Source organism: Metopolophium dirhodum, chromosome 3 (genome assembly GCF_019925205.1).
Source record: "Metopolophium dirhodum isolate CAU chromosome 3, ASM1992520v1, whole genome shotgun sequence".
Classification (NCBI taxonomy): Eukaryota; Metazoa; Arthropoda; class Insecta; order Hemiptera; family Aphididae; genus Metopolophium; species Metopolophium dirhodum.
The window spans coordinates 21,118,476-21,143,568 of NC_083562.1; the positions used below are offsets into that span (position 1 = coordinate 21,118,476).

The 25,093-nt window shown below is 29.0% G+C and overlaps 3 protein-coding genes and 1 long non-coding RNA gene across 4 annotated transcripts; 3 read left to right on the top strand and 1 right to left on the bottom strand.

Moving 5' to 3' along the window:
• Nucleotides 1–2,164: 2,164 nt before the first annotated feature.
• On the bottom strand, nt 2,165–7,697 carry LOC132940592 (beta-galactosidase-like). The gene is given in 8 exon segments (XM_061008319.1): nt 2,165–2,397; nt 2,480–2,695; nt 2,979–3,115; nt 3,157–3,450; nt 3,500–3,725; nt 3,728–3,867; nt 4,028–4,217; nt 7,593–7,697. Coding segments are annotated over 8 exon segments (1,512 nt in total). The 3' UTR covers nt 2,165–2,193.
• Nucleotides 7,698–7,949: 252 nt separating this feature from the next.
• LOC132940593 (putative uncharacterized protein DDB_G0284695) lies at nt 7,950–16,645 on the top strand. The gene is made up of 3 exons (XM_061008320.1): nt 7,950–8,001; nt 14,266–14,508; nt 16,281–16,645. Exons 1-3 carry the CDS (start codon nt 7,950–7,952, stop codon nt 16,643–16,645), a joined length of 660 nt encoding a protein of 219 aa, XP_060864303.1.
• Nucleotides 16,646–21,876: 5,231 nt separating this feature from the next.
• LOC132940594 (uncharacterized) lies at nt 21,877–23,160 on the top strand. The gene has a single exon (XM_061008321.1). It carries the CDS (start codon nt 21,877–21,879, stop codon nt 23,158–23,160), a length of 1,284 nt encoding a protein of 427 aa, XP_060864304.1.
• A 772-nt stretch (nt 23,161–23,932) lies between these two features.
• On the top strand, nt 23,933–24,912 carry LOC132940277 (uncharacterized). Its single transcript, XR_009664074.1, has 3 exons — nt 23,933–24,100; nt 24,168–24,316; nt 24,836–24,912. It is a non-coding gene; the product is annotated as an uncharacterized LOC132940277 (long non-coding RNA).
• Nucleotides 24,913–25,093: the final 181 nt, after the last annotated feature.

Below are 25,093 nucleotides of genomic sequence, written 5' to 3' on the forward strand. Positions count from 1 at the left end.
ATAGTATAACATGCAAAAAGTTGCGTATTAAACTTAACTAACCTATAACGAAGACGTTCTCGCGTATTTTATACATTGCGCTTTTGGGATTAAACTTATAAATGCTTCTACGTAACCCAGTTAACAGATTGTCCGTGGCAATAAATATTTAATTTAAGCCTAAAAAGTAAATGTAAAATAGTAATAATATGAAAACAAACTTACGCGTAACCATCGACTCTTCCGGTGAAACCTAGCTAGAGTGCCGCCGTCGCCGAAGAAACTATCTTTATCCATCTTCATCTCGTTCTGAACTGAAACTTGATAGTATCAAAATATTTTATGAAAATAACCTGAATACCTGATCATAACGAAATGTGTGAGTTTGTGTTAGAACTTACATTATAATGTATACGGCTCATAACTGTCGGACTCGGTCTATATCGATGGCTTATTACTTATTTGTTCACTGAAATTATTAAAATTGTTTATCGTCGCCGACGAATGTCGACAATTGACGATTGCCATAGATATTATAAAATATATTATTTACTATGATAAATCCATAGAACTTTATATTATACTAAGTATCTATACAGTCTATTGATAAATATTAAATCGTATGTACTTTTACAGAAAGTACTTTGTGATCAGCAATGTACCTATTCTGGTTATCTATTTCAGTTATAGTTTGCATGCCAAATGACTACCGGGATTTAAATAAAAAAATGTGATTTATAGGTAATCTATTGGCTATTGATCTATTATAAAATAGAAATTTAACCTATACCAATAATATCACGTTTTAACAAAATCAATTTTAGTTTTTGGTGTAACTTTAAGTCAAATGATCGTAGATAGCTAAGGTACATGCAATTTCCCCTGATTGTTTATAATAGCATTTTCTATACACCACCAAAATATTTTGACTTGTTTTGGCTGTTTGCGGGCATTTTCAGTTTCCATTTTTTTTAGTTTTATTTTCTATAAATGTCAATAAAGTTTTAGTAGTGGGGTCAAAAAGCATGAACATTTAATAAAAGGCTCCTGATATATTGTTACAATAACAGGTGAAATTTTTTAAAATAAATAGGCACAATTTATGAACTTTAAAATTGAAAAATGATATTTCAACTTTTGTAGCTAAGGTTTGAAATTTGAAAACAAAGTTCCACGTAAATAGATTATTCTGTAACCAAAAAATCTAAAAAATTTTTTTAGAAAAAACACAGTTTTTCTTATACCTAGTTATTTTATATTTTTATAATCAAATTGGACGAAATCAGATATTTAAACAAAGAAGAACGATTGTAGTTCGTGCTATACCTATTTTAAAAATATTATTCGTGGGTAATTGAAACGACTAAAATATATTATTATATACAAATATGACAATAAACAAATAATAATAATTCAACTTAACCGTATCTATTCATACGTTGCAGATCACAAAGATTTCTGTAAAAGAACACACAATTTATCAATTGACCATATAGGTACTGAGTATTATATAAGTTTAATGGATTTATCATAATATACCTAATATATTTTGTATCATTTATGATAATCGCCAATAATTATCGACATTAGTCGGGAACGATTAACAATTCTTTGATAATTTCGGTGAACAAAAAAATAAAATGAGCCAACAATAGACGGACAGTTTGTTAAGCAGTAGGAATATATAATATTAAAATATAAGTTTATACCACGAACTCGCACATTTGAGTGCGTTCAGGTTATTTTCATAAAATAGATACTTTCAAGTTTCAGTTCAGAGTACTTTTTAAACTTGAATTATATATTTATTGCCACGGACAATCTTTTTACTGGATGACGTATCGTCATCTGGTATGTGGTGATGGAATCACTAGAAAAAATTATGTAAATAAAAATTTAAAAAACAACAAAATACCTAGGTACTCAATTTGAAGCTTCTAACGCAAAGACCATACTGTGGCATCCACTCACTTCCGTCGCAAGATACCTAGATTGCATTGCTATACACAATATATGAATTATGTAGGTATCCTAGCTGGGCCCTATCTAGTTGATGTTATGAACTGTGAATTATTGCTTGTCAATGAATGGTTTTATAGAATGACACACAGAGTTTAAAATCACGATAATTATTATATGATAAAAATAAAATAAATCAAACATTTAATAATTTTAATATATTTTTCTTAATCAATTATATAACATACATTTTATCTATGTCATTATAGGACCATCAAGAACAGGTTTATCCACAAATTTCACGGACAAATCTTGAGATGTACCTTCAAGTTCTAATATCACTAGTGTATTGGCATAAGGTGATGGTTTTAAAAAAGGAGCTGGCACATAAAGTGTAACTTGAGGTCCACCAAGTGGCCAATACCGACCAAGGTTTACATTGCTTAAAAACACTACACCCTGTAAATATCGAATATTATTTTTTAAATTGTAAATATGTGGATAAAAGTCGACTTAACAGTATTAACTTGTAAGAACACACCTTTGTCCAGCCTGAAGTGTCCAAATAAGTGTCTAAACATTTTGTATAGTTAACTGTTAATGTAAACTGTGTTTTATAAAATGCTGGTAATTTAACACTGTTGACGTTTTCAACTGATTTGATTGAAGAAATCCATGATGTACCATTCAAAGAATATGCAGTCATTTTCCAAGGGCTTAATATTTTATTTCCGAGAATCACTTGATCAAAAATTCCCTAGAAAATATAATTAGTATTATTTTACATACAATATTTTATACTCAGTTGGTAGTTAAAATAAATATAATACAATCTAATTTAGTGATTGTAAATATTACCACTTTTGTTTCTAAAAAGGTAATGTAACCACTCGCCAGTCTGTACACAATTTATCAAATATTAACTTCTATGATAACTGGTAAGCATTATATTATACTATAATACTATAGTATACTATTATAAATTATACTATTTCAGTCTCAGACCATGAATAAAATAATTTATAGTCAGCTATTATTACCTTCCTATCTTCAATTAAGTCTCCAAAATTCATCCTTCCCTGATTCTCAATTAAAATGCTTAGGTTTTGAACAGTACGGTTAATGTTTAAGCTTATTGTAGTATTAGCTTTCAACCGATTCATAGTACCCACTGTACCTAAAAAAAAATTTGAACACTCATGTTTCTAAAACTATAACTGCAATGTAACTCTACTTGATCCAGGTAAATGATTGCTCGATCTCTAACCGTGTTCACAGTTAGGTTTACTAGATTTTCAACATTTTTTTGATCATCTGTTAATGTTGTTTCATACATTACAAAACCAGTGTTAATATCTAAGTCCTCAAACGGTAAAGGAACATCACTGATCACTGGTTTAATACGTTGAGCAACCTTTTCAAATATGCTAACCAAAGGTCTTAAATAGAATTTTCCATAGGCACCTTTGGGTGCGGAATTTGGTGATATCTCGTTTGTCACAGCATATATTTCTTAAAAATAATTAATTAATAAACTGTATATGTATATTGGATAGTTAACTGTTATTAAAACTCACGGCTTCTTCAAGTGTCTGTTTAATTTTGAAATACTTTTCTGTAGGGTCTACAGCTTCATCCAATGGAGCATTATAATCGTATGAGGTCAACTGTGGTAAGTATCCAATACTTTCTTTGGTGTCATTTGTATTCGCTCCCGATGTGAATCCAAAATTTGTACCTCCGTGAAACATATAAAAGCTAAACGAAGCATTCATTGCCAACATTATACTTTCATTTGTTTTACAACATCGATGGGGTTGACTATAGATTCTGATTCTTGCCAATGAGTTAACCAACCGGGATAGAACTCTGAGTTCACTAGTGGACCTCCTTTTTGAACCTTTCTCATGAAGTCAAAACATTGGGAAGCTAAAACAAACATATAAAAATATACTATAATTCAAATCTGCAATAAATTTAATATTTATTAATTCAATTTTATAAATTGGCACGTCTTTCAGTGTTTTGATGATATTTTTAAATTTTTTCACACACCAAATAATCTACTTTGACTTTTTGTAATACTAACCGTTTGATGAAATTCCAAAATCTACAGTTGCGTATACTTCTGGAATAACGCCACAGTCAAAGTATGACTGACCACATCCATCAATTGTAAAAAGCACAGCCTTATTTTCTATATAACTCCTAAATAAATCACGTATCCATAATTTATACCCAGAATCGAAGGCATAAAAACTTCCATACTCATTTTCTACCTAATGAAATTTATATATATTTTTTTCATCCTTGATTGACAATAGAACATTAAAGATATCTACCAGGCAATCAGAAAAAAATTCCCAAAATATTAAAAAAATAATTTCTGAAAAAATTTCTAACGCTGTATAAGAACAAATAAATGTGGAATTGTGAAAATACAAAAACAAAAATGATTATATATACTTACTCGTTATTAGTTATTACTTGTTAAATTCCTGTTCGGTTTTTAATGTAGTATTAAAATATAATTTTGATCTGAAACATCATATTATGATTCAAGTTATTAACTTTGCTTATTAAAACTGCTTAGTACTGCTTACTTTCAACTTTTATCACTATTTTGTCACTAAGTCAATAACGTTCCGAAAAGTGCAAAAACTAGGATTTACCACATTGTGACTAAAGTGATGAGTACTGACTGTTTTAAAACACTAATACCTTAAATATATCATTAACATTAATTTAAATATCACAGTTGGATTAATTTATTTATACCTTAACGGAACCAGTACCGGTTTTTCAAATTTTCCTCAATTCTATAAAATTTGGAAATTATTACGAAGTTCAAACTAAAATGTCCCGAAACTTAAACAGAAAAAACTATTCAAAATATTTAGTTCATTAAAGAATGATTACAGTACTAAAAATGTTTAAAAAATTCGGCTAGAGTTAAAATTATAAAAAAAAATTGAAGGAAGGTGTTGGCGCCCGCCGGCAAATGCATTTTAGAATACAAAAAAAAATTTATATAAATTATATTGTTGGAATACACATTACAAACATCAAACTAAAATCTCCAAAATGTTAAACAGAAAAAACTATTCAAAATATTTAGTTCATTAAAGAATTATTCAAAGGGTACCAGATTGTTAATGTTTAAAAAATTTGGCTAGAGTTAAAATCATAAAAAAAAAATTGAAGGGAGGTGTTGGCGCCCGCAGGCAAATTGATTTTAGAAAACAAAAATAAAAGTTTGGAAAAAATTTGACAGTAGAAACACACATTACGAAGTTCAAACTAAAATGCCCCGAAACTTAAACAGAAAAAACTATTCAAAATATTTAGTTCATTAAAGAATGATTATTCATGGGGCACCAAATTATCAATTTTCAAGTCAATACAAATTATTCAACTAGAGTTACAGTACTAAAAAAAAAAATTGAAGAGAGGTGTTGGCGCTGTAGTAAACCCAAAAGCCATTATACTATTTTAAATAAAATAAGTAAAATAATAAATTATACATAGTATAATTTATGAGTAGAAACGTAGGTATTAATATAATCCTAAATAACATAATCCTAAAGGGCTAAGTAGATTGCGCACATCTGTTGGTCACTATGTAGCGTACTGTAAAAGAGGGCCTAACAATTGGGAATTATTTGATGACACTATCAAAAAGTCAAAAGCAGTCAATCAAAATACAGTTGTATTGTGTGAGCTTCTGATTTATACAGTATAATAAAATAAATTATCAAAGCATTTGTATACCATAAAATGTACAAATAAAACATTTTGATTAACTGAATTCAAATTGTATAGGTACTACATTAAAATAACTTGACAATATATTGTTATCTATTTAAAAAAATTCCAACCTCCAAGTGTAACCAATTTTAAAAAATAAAATTTAATAAGATTGTTTACGAAATTTCTATTAAACGTTTGAAAAACTCTGTGTAAAGTTCTAATAAATACTTAAATATAATACTGCAGAAGTGTAATGAGTGGGGAATAAAATACTTCATACCTGTACTTATACAATAGGTGCCTATACCAATGGAGGTATTTTATGATTCAATACCAGCTTCAGCTGCCTGAGAAGAGGCCGAAAACTTATTAAATTGGGATAATAAAGCAAAATTATATGTTGATTTTGATTCAACGTGGATGCGTCTGAGTAAAACTAAAGTTAAATTAATTAAAATATCAAATGGGGAACTTTATTTCAAAATTTTCTTAACCAGAAATTACGTTTCGAAAACCTTTAATTTAAAAATATAAACTTGGTGCAACTCGAATTTAACTTTGTACACAGTTTTGTATTATTACCAAAATTAAAATCTTAGATTTAAAAAGAAAAATTTTTACGAATTCTCAACTCAAAATAATTTGCTAACTTCCGTGATTTTTGAACTTTAAATGCTTATAAAAAAAAAACTGTGACTAAATATTTTTAATATTTTTCATCTACCTTTGAAACAATATACTAGGAGCCTTCTATTACATTTTCAAGCTTTTTTAACCAACAAATAAAATTTTATTGACATTTCTAGAAATAAAACTAAAAAATAATGGAAAATGAAAATTTAATAAATAAAAAAGTTTAGATGGTGGAGTGAAGTGGTACGCGGGGTTACCCCACAAAATGTTTATCCACTACTCCGCTTGTCTATACTTATAACTCATAAAATACTCGTTCTAAATTCAATTTTTATGAATCAAGACTTAGAAAAATATTCTGCTTTGGAATATGTAATGAAATCTTTATGTTGTCATTCAAAAAAGTAAAAACCTTAAAAATTATAAGGATAAAAAATATTTAAAAATATAATTTTTTAATAAAAACATTGGTTTATTAACAACTTGAAACTATGTAAAAAAATATTTTCAAAAACATTTATACTTTTTGAAATAATAAGTGTTCAATGATAAAAGAATCACCCGGTATAATATATTATACTATTATATAAAACAAATATAGATTTCTATTGCCTTTTAAACTCAATTAATTATTATTTTTTTATTTTAAAATATTTATTTTTAAGTCAAAAAAAATGAGATGTCAAAATTCCTACACAGTAAAAAAAAGGTGAGTACTGGATAGTACCTATGTTAGATTTTATAATTATAATTTAATATTTCTTTGTGAAAATACATTAACTACCTACCTATGCGATTTATATTAGATTTTATAACCGACATTGAACATATAATTATTTAATTATCAATGTGTAGGTATTATAATTATGTGATTTTTTTCTTGTGTGGGAACTTACATTCGCCCGAAAATTCGTATGCCACGATATGCATATAGTGCACTGAATTTCGTTATAACAATTTTTAGATTTACGGGGCTGCTGGCGAGACGCGCAAAATAGGCGATCGGGGTTTGTTCGCGAACCAGACACGTGCGAATTTCGGGGTATATCGTGCAAATTCGTGCTAATGACGTGCTAAATATTGGCATAAACAGTTTTTTGATTTTCGCAAAATTTCCATTTTGGGCGGTGCTGGCGAAACGCGCGAAATAGTCGAACGTGGTTTGTTCGCGAACCAGACACGTGCGAATTTCGGGGTATATCGTGCAAATTCGTGCTAATCACGTGCTACATTTTGGTATATCGAGTTTGTTATTATTTTTAATTTTTCACGTTGGGTGGTGCTGGTGATACGTCTCTCCAGCACCGCACATCATTTTTTGTCATAGAGTTGTATACTTTGTCATGCAAACTTTGGCGATAGTCATGCAAATTCATGCTAATTACATGCTAATTTCCTGTAAAAAAAAATTGTAAAATTTTTGAATGGGTGGTGCTGGAGAGACGTTCGTTGTAAATATGAATGGGCATTATGTTCCATTCGTTTTTTTTTTATTAACTAACAAAACAACACATATTTATGAAGTAACATTTAGTTTTTTGAAAACTAAATGTGCTGAATTAAATTTAAATTTAAATTTGACAACAATTGTGGTTGATTTTGAAGAATCTATTCATGCTGGGGCAAAAATGATTTGGCCATTAATACAAGTAATTAGATGCAGATTCCATTTAACGCAAAGTTGGTAGAGAAAAATCCAAGAAATTAGATTAACAGACGTGTATAAAAATAAAAACTGTGAGTCCGGAATCTGGTAGGAAAAATATTTGGACTTTCTTTTTTAAGCCCAGAAGAAGTTTCTGATTGTTTTATAGAAGAGTTTATGGCACACTGCCCTAATGATCCAAACATTTTAACATTTGTGATTATTTAACTGAAAACTACATTGACGAGTTTTCGAGATTTCTACCCAATGTTTGGGCCTCTTTCTCCATTAGTTCTGAGTGAAGTATCACAAATAGTTGTGAATTTTTCCATGCAAAACTCAATTCTTTATTTACAAAATCACACCCAAACATTTTAAATTCTGAGCGAAGTGATGAATGTATTAATTTTACAATGATGTGTTTTTTTTTAATTTTTAAATTTTTTTGTGTGTCATAACCTTTTAGGATAGTAAAAGTACTTGGATTTTCTTCAACAGTAACTTTTCTGATAGGAAAGTGAATCTAGTTGGTACGTTGGGGGTCAAAAGTAAAAATTTCCCAGTAGTTTTCAAAAGCGACATGAAAAACAAAAGAAAAATTAAGGAAAAACGGGAATTTTTACAACAAAATCGATTTTGGTTTTTGGTGTAACTCTAAAACAAATGACCGTATAGATACATGACATTTTGACTGAATGTTTATATTAGCATTTTCTATACACTATAACATTTTCCAAATATTTTGACTTATTTTGACCTGTTTACGGACATTTTCAGTTTCCATTTTTTTTTAGTTTTTTTTTCTACAAATATCAATAAAATTTTATTTGTTGGGTAAAAAAGCTTGAAAATGTAATACAAGGCTCATACTATATTTTTACAATGACATTTGAAAAATATTAAAAATCCTTAGTCACAGTTTTTATTTATAAGCATTTAAAGTTCAAATATTGACAAAATATGAAAAAATCACGAAAATTAGCAAATTATTTTGAGTTAAGAATTCATAAAAATTTTCTTTTTCAATCTAAGATTTGAAAATATAATAGAAGATTATCCAAAAGTTTATCGAACTTTATCAAAAAAAAATGTCTACAAGAAAGTCAAATTAAATTTTTATGGGCGTGTTACGTACCCACGTATTAAGTAGTCATATATTAACTATGTAAAGCGCGCCGCACGTTTCTAATAATATTTGACACTATAACTAATAAGGCAATTAGTTAGTATAACATGCGGAGGTCGTTGCAAAAGCGTAGAGAAAACAATTAAACTATAGAAGGTGCCGTCACATACGTATCTTTCCTGGAAAGCCAACGCCCATACGCAGGATACGAGTCGACCAGCATACCAAATACGAGACCCGAACTCTGTCTCATGACCGAGCTTAGCCACTACTACAACCACCTACTCCAAAGGACACAATCATATATTATATAGAAGCCCAGGACAAGAGCTCTTCAGACGGTTAGGGACATTCAGAGTCAGGTCGTAACACCACTCACAGTTTAAATTCTATCTTAAAGAGTCGTAACACCACTCTTTTACACCATATATTATAACATTGTATTTTTGTACTACGTTAATAAACATTCATCATAGTACATCACGTATTTTATTTCTACGTTGATGTATATATCGACGTCGGTTGGGACGTAACAAGCGTTTGAAATTCCTATTTTTACAACATTTGATATTGACTCGATTTCTCGTGTAACAATTTTCTTATTTTGTTGTAATAAAAAAACGTATCACTGTAGATACTTGAAAATTTCACTGAATGTTTGTATTAGCATTTTCTATACACGATAAAATTTTGAAAATAATTTAACTCTTTTTGAGCTGTTTACGGACATTATCAGTTTTCAATTTTGTCTATAAATATCAATAAAATTGTAATTGCTGGGTAGAAAAGCGTGAAAAATGTATGCAAGGCCCCTGATATATTTTTACAATAGCAGTTGAAAAATATTAAAAATACATAGGCACAATTTTTTTTTATAATCATTTAAAGTTCAAATTTTGACAAAATTTATCAAATTTAAAATGTAATAATTATTTTGTAGTTAAAAATTTATTAAATGCTCAACTTTTGTAACTAAGGATGGAAAATTTAAAACAAGGTTCCACGTAAATAAGTAAATATATAAATTACTTTATTCACAATAATATCATCAAATATACTTAGTAATATCCATTGGCGCAAATAGGAGGGGGGCTTGAGGGGACTGAGTCCCCCTAAATGCCAGTCAAGTCCCCCCAGTTCAAAATCTAGTAATTGGTACTAATTTTTATATTCTGTGGTACTAAGCAATATGGCCTATGGTGAGGGGGCTTGAGTCCCCCTAAAAAATTTAGTCAATTTGCGCATATGGTAATATCATAGGCTGACTGACCGTTTTTGCTCAGTTACAAGTTAAGACGATACATGTATCAGAACTTCAGTATAACGTTTAGATTTTTAAATATTAAAAATCTTAAGAGATATATTTGAATTTTGATTTTACATTTAAATGGTCATGACTCATGAGTCATGACGCGGAATTTAACAAAAATACCACTTCAAAGATTTATTAATATTTAAAAAACTAAATATTATATTGAATTTCTGATACTTTTATCGGCTTAAACACATACAATCACACATTTACACGCAAATTAAATTTCAAAAATAAAATTTTTAGATTGGTAAATCAACTAAATCGTTGTGTGAAGCGAGTAACTTATTAACACGTATAAGATAGGCAATTACGATGAGCCCAATGATGCCAATAGTAGTGTTTTATTTTATACATTTGCAATTTCGAATTGACAGTTACAATTATAATATTTATATAAAAAGGTAAAATGTTTTAATTTGTTTTAATAGAAATATTTTTGATTTTAGTAATAGGTGCATAATTATAATATATTAAATAAAGTAGGTAATGTATTTTAAAGGTATTTGAGCAGATATTAGTGGCGTAGCTATCATATGGTAAAGTTGGACAGTGCCCCAAAATATTACTTGTATATTTTTAATTTTAATTTTGACAATTTCAAAAAAAAATTTTTTTGCAAAAAATAATTTGACTTACTGTATTACTATTTACTAATGTAGTTATTATAGTAATTAGTAATATATAATAAAATATTATATTTATATACCTTGTAATATAGGCTGACATACCGACTTCGCTCAGAATCGTTTTTGGTATAAAATTATATCATATCATTGAATTCAAATTTAACACATCTATTACAGTGATCCCCTATAGACACCTGCTACTATAAAACAGAGCAATACCTATACTTGTCCACCTTTTTTTTACCTTTAATTAATGTAATTACTGCACTGAAATATTTAAAATCTCCACGAGAATTTTTGTTAATTTACTAACGTCTAACACTATATAATATGTAAAAAAACTAAAATGATAATATCACCATTAGAGAATTAGTTTGAATGTGTTAAAAAAATTCATGAAATTAAAAAACTAACCGAAAATATGCAATTTTCAAAATATTTATTGTCCAATTATCACTATTCTTTCAAAAAAAAAAAAATAAATAAATACAAAATATTTTTTAGAAAACTATTTTTTTTTATATATTCTGGTTGATATACTGATAATATATAAAACTCATATAATTTATACTCAACAACAATATTTCATTAATATAACAATAAATAATACAACATATTATAAAGAGCTTATAAAATAAATTTTTTAGCTACCTATTTTAAATAAATTAAAAAATTATTTTAACACTTGAAAATGGACTCCAGTAAGAAAGTAAATGATTCTCAAAATTTAAGTGATAATATTTCATCGTTTCAAAATACCAAAGGATATAATATATTGGTAACATTTGACATTTAATACAATATTTAAATCACAAAACAGTATTAGTATAATATAATTATTTAAATTTTAAGTAACAAATTGATGGTGCATTCTGTACATTTAAATATAAAATAAGTATTCCTTTACACATAATAATATAGGTACCTATATTATACTACCTATAATATATTAATATACAATACATTACGTGATCTGCACACCTAGTATATACTGTATAGCCATAGCCCATAACATAGGTATCATCATTGATTATAAATACTATTATACTACTATTATAGTATTTATAATCAATGATATTAGGTTATTATTTTAGATAGTATCGCTGTCATGATGGGTTGCGTTAAAAATATTAATTTCCCACAAATAAAGATAATTTTTAATGCATTGCATTTATTTGTTTTCATTGATACACTTAATTAAATTATTTTACATACCTATACTCTGTTCGAAAAGAGAACGGTCACTTTTTGCGCATACAACTGACGGCTGCGGCAGTGCAAAGGCCAAACTTTCCCCACCTTGATAGCCGACGTTTCTCGAAGACGTTGACGATCGTTTGGTAAGAAGGTGGGGAAAGTTTGGCCTTTGCACTGCCGCAGCCGTCAGTTGTATGCGCGAAAATTGAGAGTTCTTTTTTGGAACAGAGTATATGTAAGGTTATTTTTATAATAATTTTTAAAACTTATTTAATTTGCCAATAGATACATTTCATAATTTTAAACCCAAAACATAATAAAGTTAGGTATCTTCTATAACGTGTAGGTTTGTATCTACATATTTCCAAAGTAATATAGTTTAAAATAAAAAATAAAAAAAAAAATTTTAAAAACACACTTTTCCATAAAAACATTTAAAAAAAAATTTTAAAAATTGCACTAAAAAGACAAAAATAATTCTCTGTACTTAAAAATAATGAAAAATTTATTGATGAAAAATTTAAAAGTGTGTGGTGCTCATACACTTGACATATATTCCCAGTCACTATCTTATAAACATGATTGAACAAAGAAGTGTATGTGAGACTTTCCTTGGCTTTTAAATTTTTCATCAGTAAATTTTTCATTATTTTGCTCTTATACTTGACATATACTGCCAGTCACTATCTTATAAACAGGATTGAACAAAGAAGTGTATGTGAGACTTAGCTCGGCTTTTAATGTTTTGTATGATGCACCACACACTTTTAAATTTTTCATCAATAAATTTTTCATTATTTTTAAGTACAGAGAATTATTTTTGTCTTTTTAGTGCAATTTTTAAAATTTTTTTTTAAATGTTTTTATGGAAAAGTGTGTTTTTAAAATTTTTTTTTTATTTTTTATTTTCTACTTTTTAGTTGAAAGTAAATAATTAAGAACATGAAGTTACGAACAGTCTGTTGCTCTTATTTTCACTGCTGACTGTAGTGTTTAAAGAATATCGGTATCCGGTGTTTTCGGTACCTATATCAGAATACCGGTATAATGTTATTTGGTAATAATTACCGTTGTTACCATAGATATTATAATAATGGATAGGACACGCCTATACTTGCTTCGTAAGAGGTTGCGGTTTTTTTTGGGGAAGAGAGAAAGTTCAATATCTGCGAGAGATATTACGGCGACGTCGTGGGGACAATCCTTTTTTTTTTTTTTGGTCCATGTCCCAAAATGACAACGGATTATTGTATTGTCATCCAAGACCAAGGTCTATACCAATTTTCAGAATTTTTCATCTTCAAAAAGTGCCTCAAATCGAGCGCGCAAGATTTTATCACAGACAGACGTGAAACCAAACTTAAGAAAAGTGTTAAAAAAACAAATGAGAAACAATAATTATATTATATAGTAGGTATTGAATAATATTGTGTTCTTAATAATTGACTTTATTGATACTAAATGATACAATATATATTATTATTGTTATAATTATTATTTTTATGAACACCAGTAAATTATTATATGATTTATAGGATGTGCAGAACGATCAAAAGGATACCGAAAATTGTTTGAAACGTATGTACTTGCCTATATTGTGTTATTGTATATTTGTATAGGTTTAGAATTTAATAATTGGTATCAGAAGACATTAAAGTTAACTTAATTGAATTATAAGTACCTACTATCTACCTATTATTTTTTATTTATTATTATTCTTTGATGAATTTTATAAAATAAAATTAAGTTAGTAAAGGTATAATGATTATTTTTGGGTAAAAGGTTCCTTAAAATAACACAGGCTTTTGAAAAATATCTTTTTAGGTAGGTACTATAAGGTACACAATTTTTGATTTTTGAGAAACTTTATGTCTAAACTAACTATTTAAAAGTATACAATTTTTAACTAATTATTTATTATTATTATACACAAATTAAATAAATGTTTAAGAAACAGTGGACTGTGTGGATAGTGGACTTATACTGCATATTATAAGTAATTTACCTACATATTAGTTATTATTGTTGATTATAGGATTTAAACAAGAATACAGTGATTTGATGAAACAAAAAAACGAAATTCAGTCTATAAAAAGTTCAATAAAAAATAATGTAATATCACCAAACAGTCATAGCAAAAGTATTGAATCAAGTAATATTAATTTATATTCTTCGGATGAATTTTTGATATCAAATCATACTGAATTGAGTTCTAACAATACAATAGAACTAGAAGAAATTGATAGTAACACAATGAGTGATTCAAACTTTGATATGTGTAAGTATAAATAATACCTAATATAGATATAGGAGCCTATTATACCTAAATAAACACATTGACAATTTACTTGGCTGCACATAAGTACGAAACAAAAACAATAACATATTATCAAGATTCAAACAAGATATTAAAAGATGTTACTAAAATAAATTGGTTGTACCTACTATATAATATATTATATAATGACTCATGTTAAACACAGTACCTATTTGTAAGGAAAATTCAAACAAATTATGGGAAAAGTAAATCTTAAGGACAAAATATGAATTAACATACCTTGATTCACATGATAGGTATTAGGTATTCACATCGCCCATGATGTATAAATGTATTATTATTGATATTATAGGTACACTATTGGCTATATATTTTCAATGTTATTTAATTGCTATAAAATTGTAAGATAAAAATATTATGAACATTATATCATATTTTAAAGATTTTCCTTACAAACAAAAGTTGTAACATATATAAATCGAAAAACCTGAAAAAATTCAAAAATTTCAAATATCTTCAAATATATATAAAAAAATCCAAAATATTTTAAAATTAGGTATACCATATTACCATATCTCCAAAATGTTAGTATAAATAGTGATAATTAGAGACATTTCATGTCCCTTTATGGTTATTATTTTTAAATTACAACTTGAAAACAACATCAATTTTGTTTAAAACTAGTTTTACATAAATATTCCTATTTTCCCATAACTTGTGTTTGTTTTCACCAGTTATTTGGAAAATGATACTTATGAATTTTTAATTTTGACCTCCCAAAGTACCAGTTAGATCCAATTTCCAACCAGGAACCACCCAAAAGTGGTAGGTACAGCTCCAAAACGTGACTACAGGCAATAAAACACATTATTGTAAAACTAATACCACACTCATCGCTCACCTCTAAAATCAAACGATACGGCATATTTTATTATTACAATTAATTGATTCTCTTCTTATAGCTCAAAATCTCAAACAAAAGAAAAATTCATATAGTCAAACATTTTTGAAAAAAAATAATAATAAAGAAATGTCATTTAAATATAATAACTATAATGATCAACACATTGATAAGCATAAACACGGAAAATGTAACAAAGAAAAACTAGGATGTCTTCATGCTGAAAACATAACAAAAAATGTTCAGAAAAATCAAAAAAATGAAAATATTCAAAACCACGAAGGAGGTAATGAATTAAAAATGTCATTAAAAAATGAAATACCTATTTTATATTTAGCATTATAAAGGTACAGCTGTAGTGTATGCTATCTACAAAAAAATGATTACATGAGTCGTATGCTATCTATGCGAAAAACTGTTTTCTTAACTTACCTAAACATCGCTCCATCAGGCTAATGACCTTTCATCGAAGACTTAAAACCTAAAAAAAAAAACAACTATATAATATGCTCATTGCTCATGAATAAATGTAAAATAAATGTAAACATTGCCTAGGTACTTTATAAATGGCGGCAGACTTCAACATTGGTCACAACTGTAGTATACAGACGGCTTTCTAGTTGTTGTATATATCTATATATCTTTGTATAGGTCTATCTATACAGGGACATATGGTGTTAGAGTAAACAAAACAATGATTATTCAAATTATAAATTATAAATATTAAATTGTTTCTACAATTAAATTTTCAACTACCTACTTATAGAGCTAAATATTATAACTATAAATTATTATAAAAACACAAATAAAATACAAAACCTAATAATACCTAATACATTTAAAGCTCTACCTATTTTCTGTTTTATATTAGATTGCATCAAATTTTATGGAATGTTGGACGAGCTTAATAATGAAATTACAAAATTAAAAGAACTATTTTCAAACAATACAGATTCTAATTCATTTTGCAATAGTATGAACTTTAATAACTATAACACTAATCGGTCCACTAATATTACTGAAATGTCTGCTGGTGAAGACTTCATTGACAATGAAGAATATGAGTCAACTCAACGAAATACAATTGTCGAGCAAATGATGCATAGAAAATCCACTGACCATGATGACCATGACTTATATTCTAATAGTAAATTTGATACAAATCACAACAATAAGGATTGTTGTACGAATGCACATTGTTCTATGCATTCGTATAATCCTTATTATTGTGATTAATTTACTTTCAGAATACAAAATATCATGGTCAGAGGATTTTGTATGCGTTATTTGCACGACAAATTTATTTTGTTGAGTTGACCAGCAATTTATTCTTCATTGTCAATAAAGTCTTCCCCAGAAGACATTTCAGTAATGTCAGTAGATCTATATTAGTATTATGGTTATTAACGTGATTACCTACTATTACAAAAATGTATTAGAATCTGTAAACTCGACAAAATAAAATACAAGTTAGCAACAACTAACAAGAAGAACATGAAGAGTTTTATCGGATTCAATTATCAGATAACCTTTATATTACTGAAAATTGTTTTCTATGACCATGGAAAAACCCATATGGTTGTCAATTTGGAATGATCTATAATAAAAATTAACATGTATTTATGTACATATTTTCAATTAATTATAATGAGAAAATTGTCTTTTACTGCCTAAAAATAATAGTAAATCGTAATCCAGAAAAAAAACCTTTTAAAACAGATTGCTAAATTGCAGTACCTATATAGAATGAAAAACATAGGTACCTTCGTTTATAAAAAAATCATAAAGAAAATCTCACTGGGGAAGACATTATAATGGAATTACAAGGAAATAATTTAATATCTTCATCGAATATCTATATATAAATAAAATCGAACATGTCCTGACTGACTGACTTTTATATAATTTATAAAAATGAATGTTGTGTAGCTTAAATAATAGGTACTCAAAAACTAATCGACTGATTTTTACGAAAATTTCTAATTGTTCTTAGAGATATTAGTAAAGTCTAGAGAGAAGTTTGAACCACGTTTGAAAATTTACCAAGTGGCGCCAACTGCCAAGGCTGGACAAGTTAATAATGTTTTTTAACTCAGTTAAGTTAACTTATAAGTATTTTTTTTTCAATTAAATTAAAATTTAAGTTAGTAGACATTTTTAATACATTAATCCGGGCTTATAACATTTATTAATTTAGCTGTTACGTTTGGGCTTTGATAGATTTCTAAATCGAAAAAAACCTGTGAGGGTTGTAACACCTAAATCCCCCCTTCTTTTAAATACCGCTTACCTTACGTCTTCACTTATTAATATTTGACACGCATTCGTCACTTAGTATTTTAGCCCCTAGCATCAATTAAGTTTAAATTAAGTTAACAAATACTGTGAACTTAACTTAACTTAAATAAATAAGTTAAGTTAATTTATTTTTTTTTAAAAATGCATTAAACAGGTATTAAAATAAGTTATAATCACTTGTATAGTATTGTACATTTAAACCTATCAAAGTACCTATCAACCTATGAATATATATATTAAAAATAATAATAATAATTTAAAACCTGTTAAGCTGTATCATTTTAAAACTCCATTTATATTTCATGCTGGGTTAATTTAAAAATAAATATTGTGTGTAAATATGCTTACTGTATTGTTCAACACATTTTATAATTCAAAATATAAATTACTCAAAAATTTAAAACTTATAAAAAAACGATTATATTTCTACTTTTAAGTGATGAATATGATATACTAGTAGGTCCCTCGCACTTCGTCGCTTGTAAAAAAGCTCATTAAATAATAATAATACAGAGGGCACCAGATGGTTATCACTGTTTAAAAAACTCCACTAAAATATCAACAAGAGTTAAATTAATTTTGAAAAAAATTGAAAGGTGGTGTTAGCACCCGCAGGCAAATGCATCTTAGAAAACAAAAAACCTATATTTAAAAAAGCAAACTACAATCTCCAAATTCTTAAACAGAAAAAAACTATTCAAAATAATTAGTTCATTGTAATGTCGTAAAAATACGATAAATATAAAAACAACTCCTGTCGATAGTTATATTAAAATCAGATGTGAAAATAGTAAAATTAACGAGTTCGGAGGGCTCTCGAGATCGTGTATTCGAGAATTAGATCAAATACACGCCGTACAATAAAATTGTATGTAAAAAGCACAAATACTGTAATAACTGCAATCAATACAAAATATTATATTAAATGCCTTACCTGATTCGCAGTTATTTATGGATAATGTTGTAGGAGTTTTAAGTGGCACAAAGTAATACTTCAAGTCTTCAAATATACACAAATTGAAAATATAAAGAACGCACTAATTATGGCTTGTCATAAGAAGTCCAGTAAGTTGTCGCTCGATGAAATCGGTATTGAGATATTAGAGGTTGTTGGGGCCACTCAGGTGACTGGCTCATGGACTGCTTTAGGGACGACACGGATATGCTGACCAGAGTGGTAGACGGCTTTATTAAAAGGTTTATCGTGAGCTTTAGAACTAGATTATTCTTTGGCGGCAGATACACTTTTTGCCTTTTCTTCTCTCTGCCAGTCTGGCGGCATATGATAAAGTCACACGCCCAACATTTTACCGTTATAAGTGCGCGCCGATTATTCTTAATCCGTTAACATATCTTCTATAGGGTCGTCTTTTATTGTCGTTGATAATGGTTTTATTGGATGAGACCGATTTCTACAAACGACAGTCTGGCTTTTATTTATTATTCTGTAAGATTTTAGTTTATTTATTATAATGGTGTGTGAGCATATCATTACATCATTAAAGAAGAATTATTCATAGGGAACCAGGTTATCATTGTTCAAAAGTCTATAAAAAAAATCAACTAGAGCTAAATTCATAAAATGTGGGTAAGTGGATGTCACTCTGCTGTACGGTAGGTTACAAGTGGGTCACTGTAATGGGTGGTGTTCAATTTGAATTCAATGATATAATATCATTGTATAAGAAAAACGATTCTGAGCGAAAACGGTCAGTCAGCCTATGATATTACCAAGTACAATTGATGATATTATTGTGAATAAAGTAATTTATATAATATAACCTATTTACGTGGAACCTTGTTTAAAATTTTCAATCTATAGCTATAAAAATTGAACATTTTATACATTTTAACTACAAAATAATTATTAAATTTTGTCAAAATTCAAATTTTAAATGCTTATAAAAAAATTGTGCCTATGTATTTTTAATATTTTTTAACTGCTATTTTAACAATAAATCAGGAGCCTTGCATTACATGAAAACTGACAATGTACGTAAACATCCCAAAAAGAGTCAAAATATTTTCAAAATTTTATGGTGAATAGAAAATGAAAATGTAAACATTCAGAAATATTTTCATGTATCTACAGTTATTCGTTTTTGAATAACAATAAAATAACAAAACCGCTACATGCGAGAAATCGAGTGAATATCTAATATTGTAAAAATATGAATTTCAAATGCAGCGAGCCAACGACATCTAATATTGAAGGGCGGGCAAATAGATTCGACTTCAATGGCAGGGCATGGAATGGAATCTACATAATGGTTCTGAGGCAGGAGATTTGAAGTTTGTTAAATTTTTTCCAATTACAAAAAGAGGCTGACCCAAAAAGAAAACAACCATAGTCCAATTTAGAGCGTATAATTGAGAAGTAAATGGATAATAAGCATGAGGGATGAGAGCCCCACCACGTACCAGTTATTGATCTAAGAAAATTAGAACAACGTGGGGCGAAAATTGTGAGTGACGTAATGTGAGGTGACCAACGAAGTTTGGGATCAAGGATGATACCTAAATAAGTGATAATTGGTACAAAAGGTATAATATTGTTATCAAAATATATGTTAAGATGGTTAATGTATCTGCGTCGAGTGAAGATAACAGATTTGCATTTTTCAGGAGCAACTTCAAAAGACAATTTGGTTAGGATAAACCAGTCAAATCTGGGTCGGTGGCTTGAGAGTAGGGACAGGAGTCAATCGAGTGCTTGGTTTCACACTTTCACCGCAATGGCTGCATCTAGGACCACTACGACAATATTTCTGCGTATGGCCGAACCGAAGGCACCAGTTACATTGGACGGGGGACCGGATGCTTGGCTCGACTTCGAAAATCATGTTGAAAATAGAGATGACCGATGGGATTTTTGGGGCAACAAATTTTAGCTCATAAATACGAGTCTGCACGATATTTCCATCTTTTTTGATGTTGATGCGCTTGAATGCATCAATAGTAACAGGAGACTTGACACCTTCGAAAAACTCCGATTCCGAGATAGTGCTATCTAATTTAATTATCCCTTACGAAAAAATAATCGTAGAAGGTATGCAAGCATTGTAATTATTTTCTTTTAAAATATTAGAATTTAAACAGAGGTTACCATTGGTAATTGTATCGAACGTGATCTTAATTTTTTTGGAGGCCGCGGGCTTAATGTTTATAATGCCCGTAAAATTCATAGAGAAGAATTTGGCGGCTCTGATAGGATGCCAGTTTCCTAGATTTGTATTTTCAATTAAGCTCTCAATTAAAACAATTACTGGCCCAATATAGTCAGATGAAAAAGATTGTTGTAGAATATTGACGTACTTATTATTATTAGAAGTGTTATGGTGTTTTGTTGAGGAGAGGCCCGCAACGGAGTTATCTGTTGGAGACGAGGAATCGATATCGAACTCATTAGTGAGGTCGTTAGCGTTATCATGTATGTCCATGGCCGTAGACTCAGACGATTTATCGGTTAGCAGTGAGATATTATTATAATCGAAAGCCGAGCTATATAGATATGTTAGATACGTTTAAAGATGGAGGATTTTTGACAATTTGTTGAAAACTTGGTGAGACGGGGCTGGACAGATTTTTAAGTGGCTTACCGTTTTTACCGACTAACTGAAATCCAGAACTTGTGGCAGAATTTTTGGCAACCATAGACTTGAGTTTATTACCGGCTTGATTCAGGCCGGCGCGATTTGTGCCGCCCGAAGACGACAGCATAATGAAATACTAAAATAACTGGTGTATCGATATAGCAATAACGAATCAACTTTATCAGCAAAATACGAGACACACGACTGTACACATTCACTGCGTGAGCACGACTGGAAATAACTTTTTAATTCAGTTTTATATTGTTTATTAGAAATAACATAAAAATTAAGTAAGATAGGCAAATTCTGATTTCACGAAAATGTTGAGCATATAAATACTAACATTTCTAAAAAAATAATAATTTTTTTTGTATTTTAAACTCAAAAACGGTTTTTAGAAAAATTGAGCATTTCGAATTTTTTTGACCATAACTTCTAAAATAAGTTTGATCGGCTTTTTTTGAAAGTTAGGTAAAAAAATAATTACGCACACAAAACTTTTATAATTTACAATTACGAATTTTTTTTTTATAAATATTTTTTTTATTTTAGTGGATATCGAGTCGTCAAAAAACCATGATAGTAAATGCGTACAAGGTAAAATCGAAGGCTCCAGATATGCCGTACAAGCAAATTATGTCCGAGATTTCGCAAACTTTGGGTATTGGCTTGAATTCGGTACGTAAAATAATTTCTGAGTACAAATCAACCGGGACTGTTGCATCTCCTATCAAGAAACGGAGTAAGAAGTGTCTGTTCGACAAAATTGACGACTTGGATAGGAATGCGCTTCGTCAAAAAGTAGACAGTTTTTGGTTGAAAAAGGAATTGCCGACAATCGACAAGGTTTTGGAAGCAGTGAATGATGATCCGGCTCTTCCTAACTTCAAACGCACCACATTCTACACTACTATTAAAAAATTGGACTTCGTCTTCACTAAAAGGAAGAGATGTAGCGTGTTGACGGAGAGGGAAGACTTGCTTGTTTGGCGACAAAACTACATATATGATGTTCGTAAATTTCGTGAAGAAGGTCGTACTGTCTATTACCTGGATGAAACCTGTGTAAATGAAGGCGATTGTGTTGATAAGTTGTGGGTTGACAAATCAATAAAATCCAAACATGATGCGTTTACCAGAGGTTTGACAACTGGTGCGACGAACCCTACTGGTAAGGGTCGGCGTTTAATTGTGTTACATATTGGGTCACACAGAGGATTTTTAGAAGGTGGACTGTTATGTTTTCTGTCTAAGAAAAATAGTAGCGACTACTATGACGAGATGAATGGCGACAATTTTCGTAAATGGTTCGAGTCGATAATTCCACATCTCGAACCAAACTCGGTAATTGTGATGGACAATGCCCCGTATCACTCAGTAAGTATAGACAAAATACCAACGGCTTCCTCAAAAAAGGACGAAATTTTGTCATGGTTGTCTTCAAAAGGCGTTGTCATTGACAAACGTATGTTTAAACCACAACTGATGGCGAAGGTGAGAGAAATAAAAGGAAAATATATTTCGTATGTCGTCGACAATATGGCTAAAAATGCCGGCCATACTGTACTCAGATTGCCGCCCTATCATTGTGAATTAAACCCAATTGAATTGGCATGGGCAATGGTGAAGACCTATGTCAAGCAGAACAATAACACATTTAAAATTGACGACGTTAAGAACTTACTGAATACTGCAATTGATCGTGTAACCAGTGAAAATTGGCAAAATTTTATTGAACACGTCAAAACGGAGGAGAATAAAATGACTGAAGTTGACCGTAATATGGACGAAATTATTGATAATTTGGAACCATGCGTCCTCACCATAACAGGCGAAACTTCAGATTCTTCTGATTTTTAATTGTAATAGAATGTATATAATTGTCTAAAAAAATAAATCTATTATGTATTTATATTGTATTTAAATTTGCTATTATTATTTTGACGATCATTTAAAAATGTTTGTGATTTATATATAATAAGTTGTCTTATAAAAAAACGTAAATAAAAATAGTTTTAATTTATGAATGACTGGCGTATACGTAATTGTTTTGTATAATATTTACAATACCCTATTGGTAGTATTGTTAATAAACAAATGAATATTTTAATTATCTGTACTTCATATCATGGACTGAGTATACAATACAAAATATAATATCTATACTAATACTATATTAAATATAGTATACTTAATATATTACAGTGTAAGTAAACCGTTTGGTGAACGCGACCGACAGACACACAAAAAATGAATCCCGGAAAAAAAGTCCGACAGTAAAATTATTATACGGAAAAAAAGTCCGGTTTGATTTATTGTTTCATAAAAAATATTTAAACTTACTTAATTAATCAAAATTAATAATATATATGATTGGTATGATCTAATATAATTTAAAACTATAAAGAATTAAAATTTAACGTCGTTATACAATCTACAGAAATAGAAGGTATTAAGGTAAGGTAGATAGAAAAAATATACTAGAATATATGATAGAAAAATCGTGTACATTAAAAGGCAATAAAGATAGCACAATTAATCTGTATTATAAGATAAAATATGAAATACCCAACGTATACAATATTGATGTTACGATAACGCATAAGAAATCCAGTCGTTGTCCACCCTCGTATAGTTATTCACATCGAAATGGAAGAAGTAGTAAATCTGAAATTGGATAAAAAAATTATTTGTAATGGTTTTGCTTACACAGTTAATCATAATCTATCAACAAGCATCCGCTGGAAATGCTCTCAAACATTATCTAAAAAGTGTCAGGGTATTTTAATCACTTCCAAAGGTAAATTACAATAAATAAAATAATAATAATAAATTAAAAATAATTATAAAAAAAAAAATTACTGTAGGTATCACTAACCCTCGGTTAATCAAGAATCATTCATATGCTGGACGCTGGTGATCATAATATTTAGCGACAGTTGAGAAAGCTAAAGAAGACATGAATAATCGAATGAAAATAACAACAAATAAACCATGCCAAGTATTTTCAGCTGTAGTAAGTGAACTTCCTCAAAATTGTTTAAAATCATTTAGATCTGAAGAAAGTATTAAACGTACACTTAGAAACTATAGAAACCGAGGTATTCCACCGAAACCCAATTCTTTGGCTGAACTGACAATTAAAGATGAATGGACACTTTACAAAAACGAACGGTTTTTGCTATATGATAACAAATTAAATTCCGATGACAGGATAATTATTTTTGCACTTGACGAAGGATACGCGCAGTGCATTTTAAATTATCCACACACATCGGCAGTCGATACTAGACTAATTAAAGCTCCCGTCCGCGGCGACGCCGATATATTTTTTTGGACCTAATTTATTTACAATATGAATTATTATAAGTTACTTATGTAGGTGCTAATTGTCCAAAACTCGACTACCGGGAAATCATTGGTTTTTATGGTATAGCCTTACGAAGTTCACGATTTTCAGTGTTTTACGCAACCGTACAACGTTTAAAGTTTACCGAGCTAAAGTATAAGAAATTAATTTTTTTTTTTAATCTAGGTAAATCAACGTTTTAAAATTGATGATGCAAAATAATTCTGACACCCACCCATGGTGGTTTTACATAACAAGTCGAGGGATGTTTTTGATTTTAATTGTTCGAGCAAGCACAGTGTGCGAGTGACTACACCGGGTATATATGAAAATACCAAAAATTTCAATTAGCTATAATAATGTGCTGTTTTCCATATTTAATATTTATTTTTATTATAACAATAATTGTTTTTACTAAATTGTAAGTTAACTTATTGTAAAATT

Excerpts from the sequence above, each read along its gene's own strand:
- LOC132940593 (XM_061008320.1), top strand. The coding sequence starts at position 7,950 with ATGATTTGGCCATTAATACAAGTAATTAGATGCAGATTCCATTTAACG. Across the intron at positions 8,002-14,265 it reads CAGATTCCATTTAACGCAAA|GATTTAAACAAGAATACAGT; the intron begins GTTGGTAGAGAA and ends TGTTGATTATAG. Across the intron at positions 14,509-16,280 it reads TGATTCAAACTTTGATATGT|ATTGCATCAAATTTTATGGA; the intron begins GTAAGTATAAAT and ends GTTTTATATTAG.
- LOC132940594 (XM_061008321.1), top strand. The coding sequence starts at position 21,877 with ATGATAGTAAATGCGTACAAGGTAAAATCGAAGGCTCCAGATATGCCG.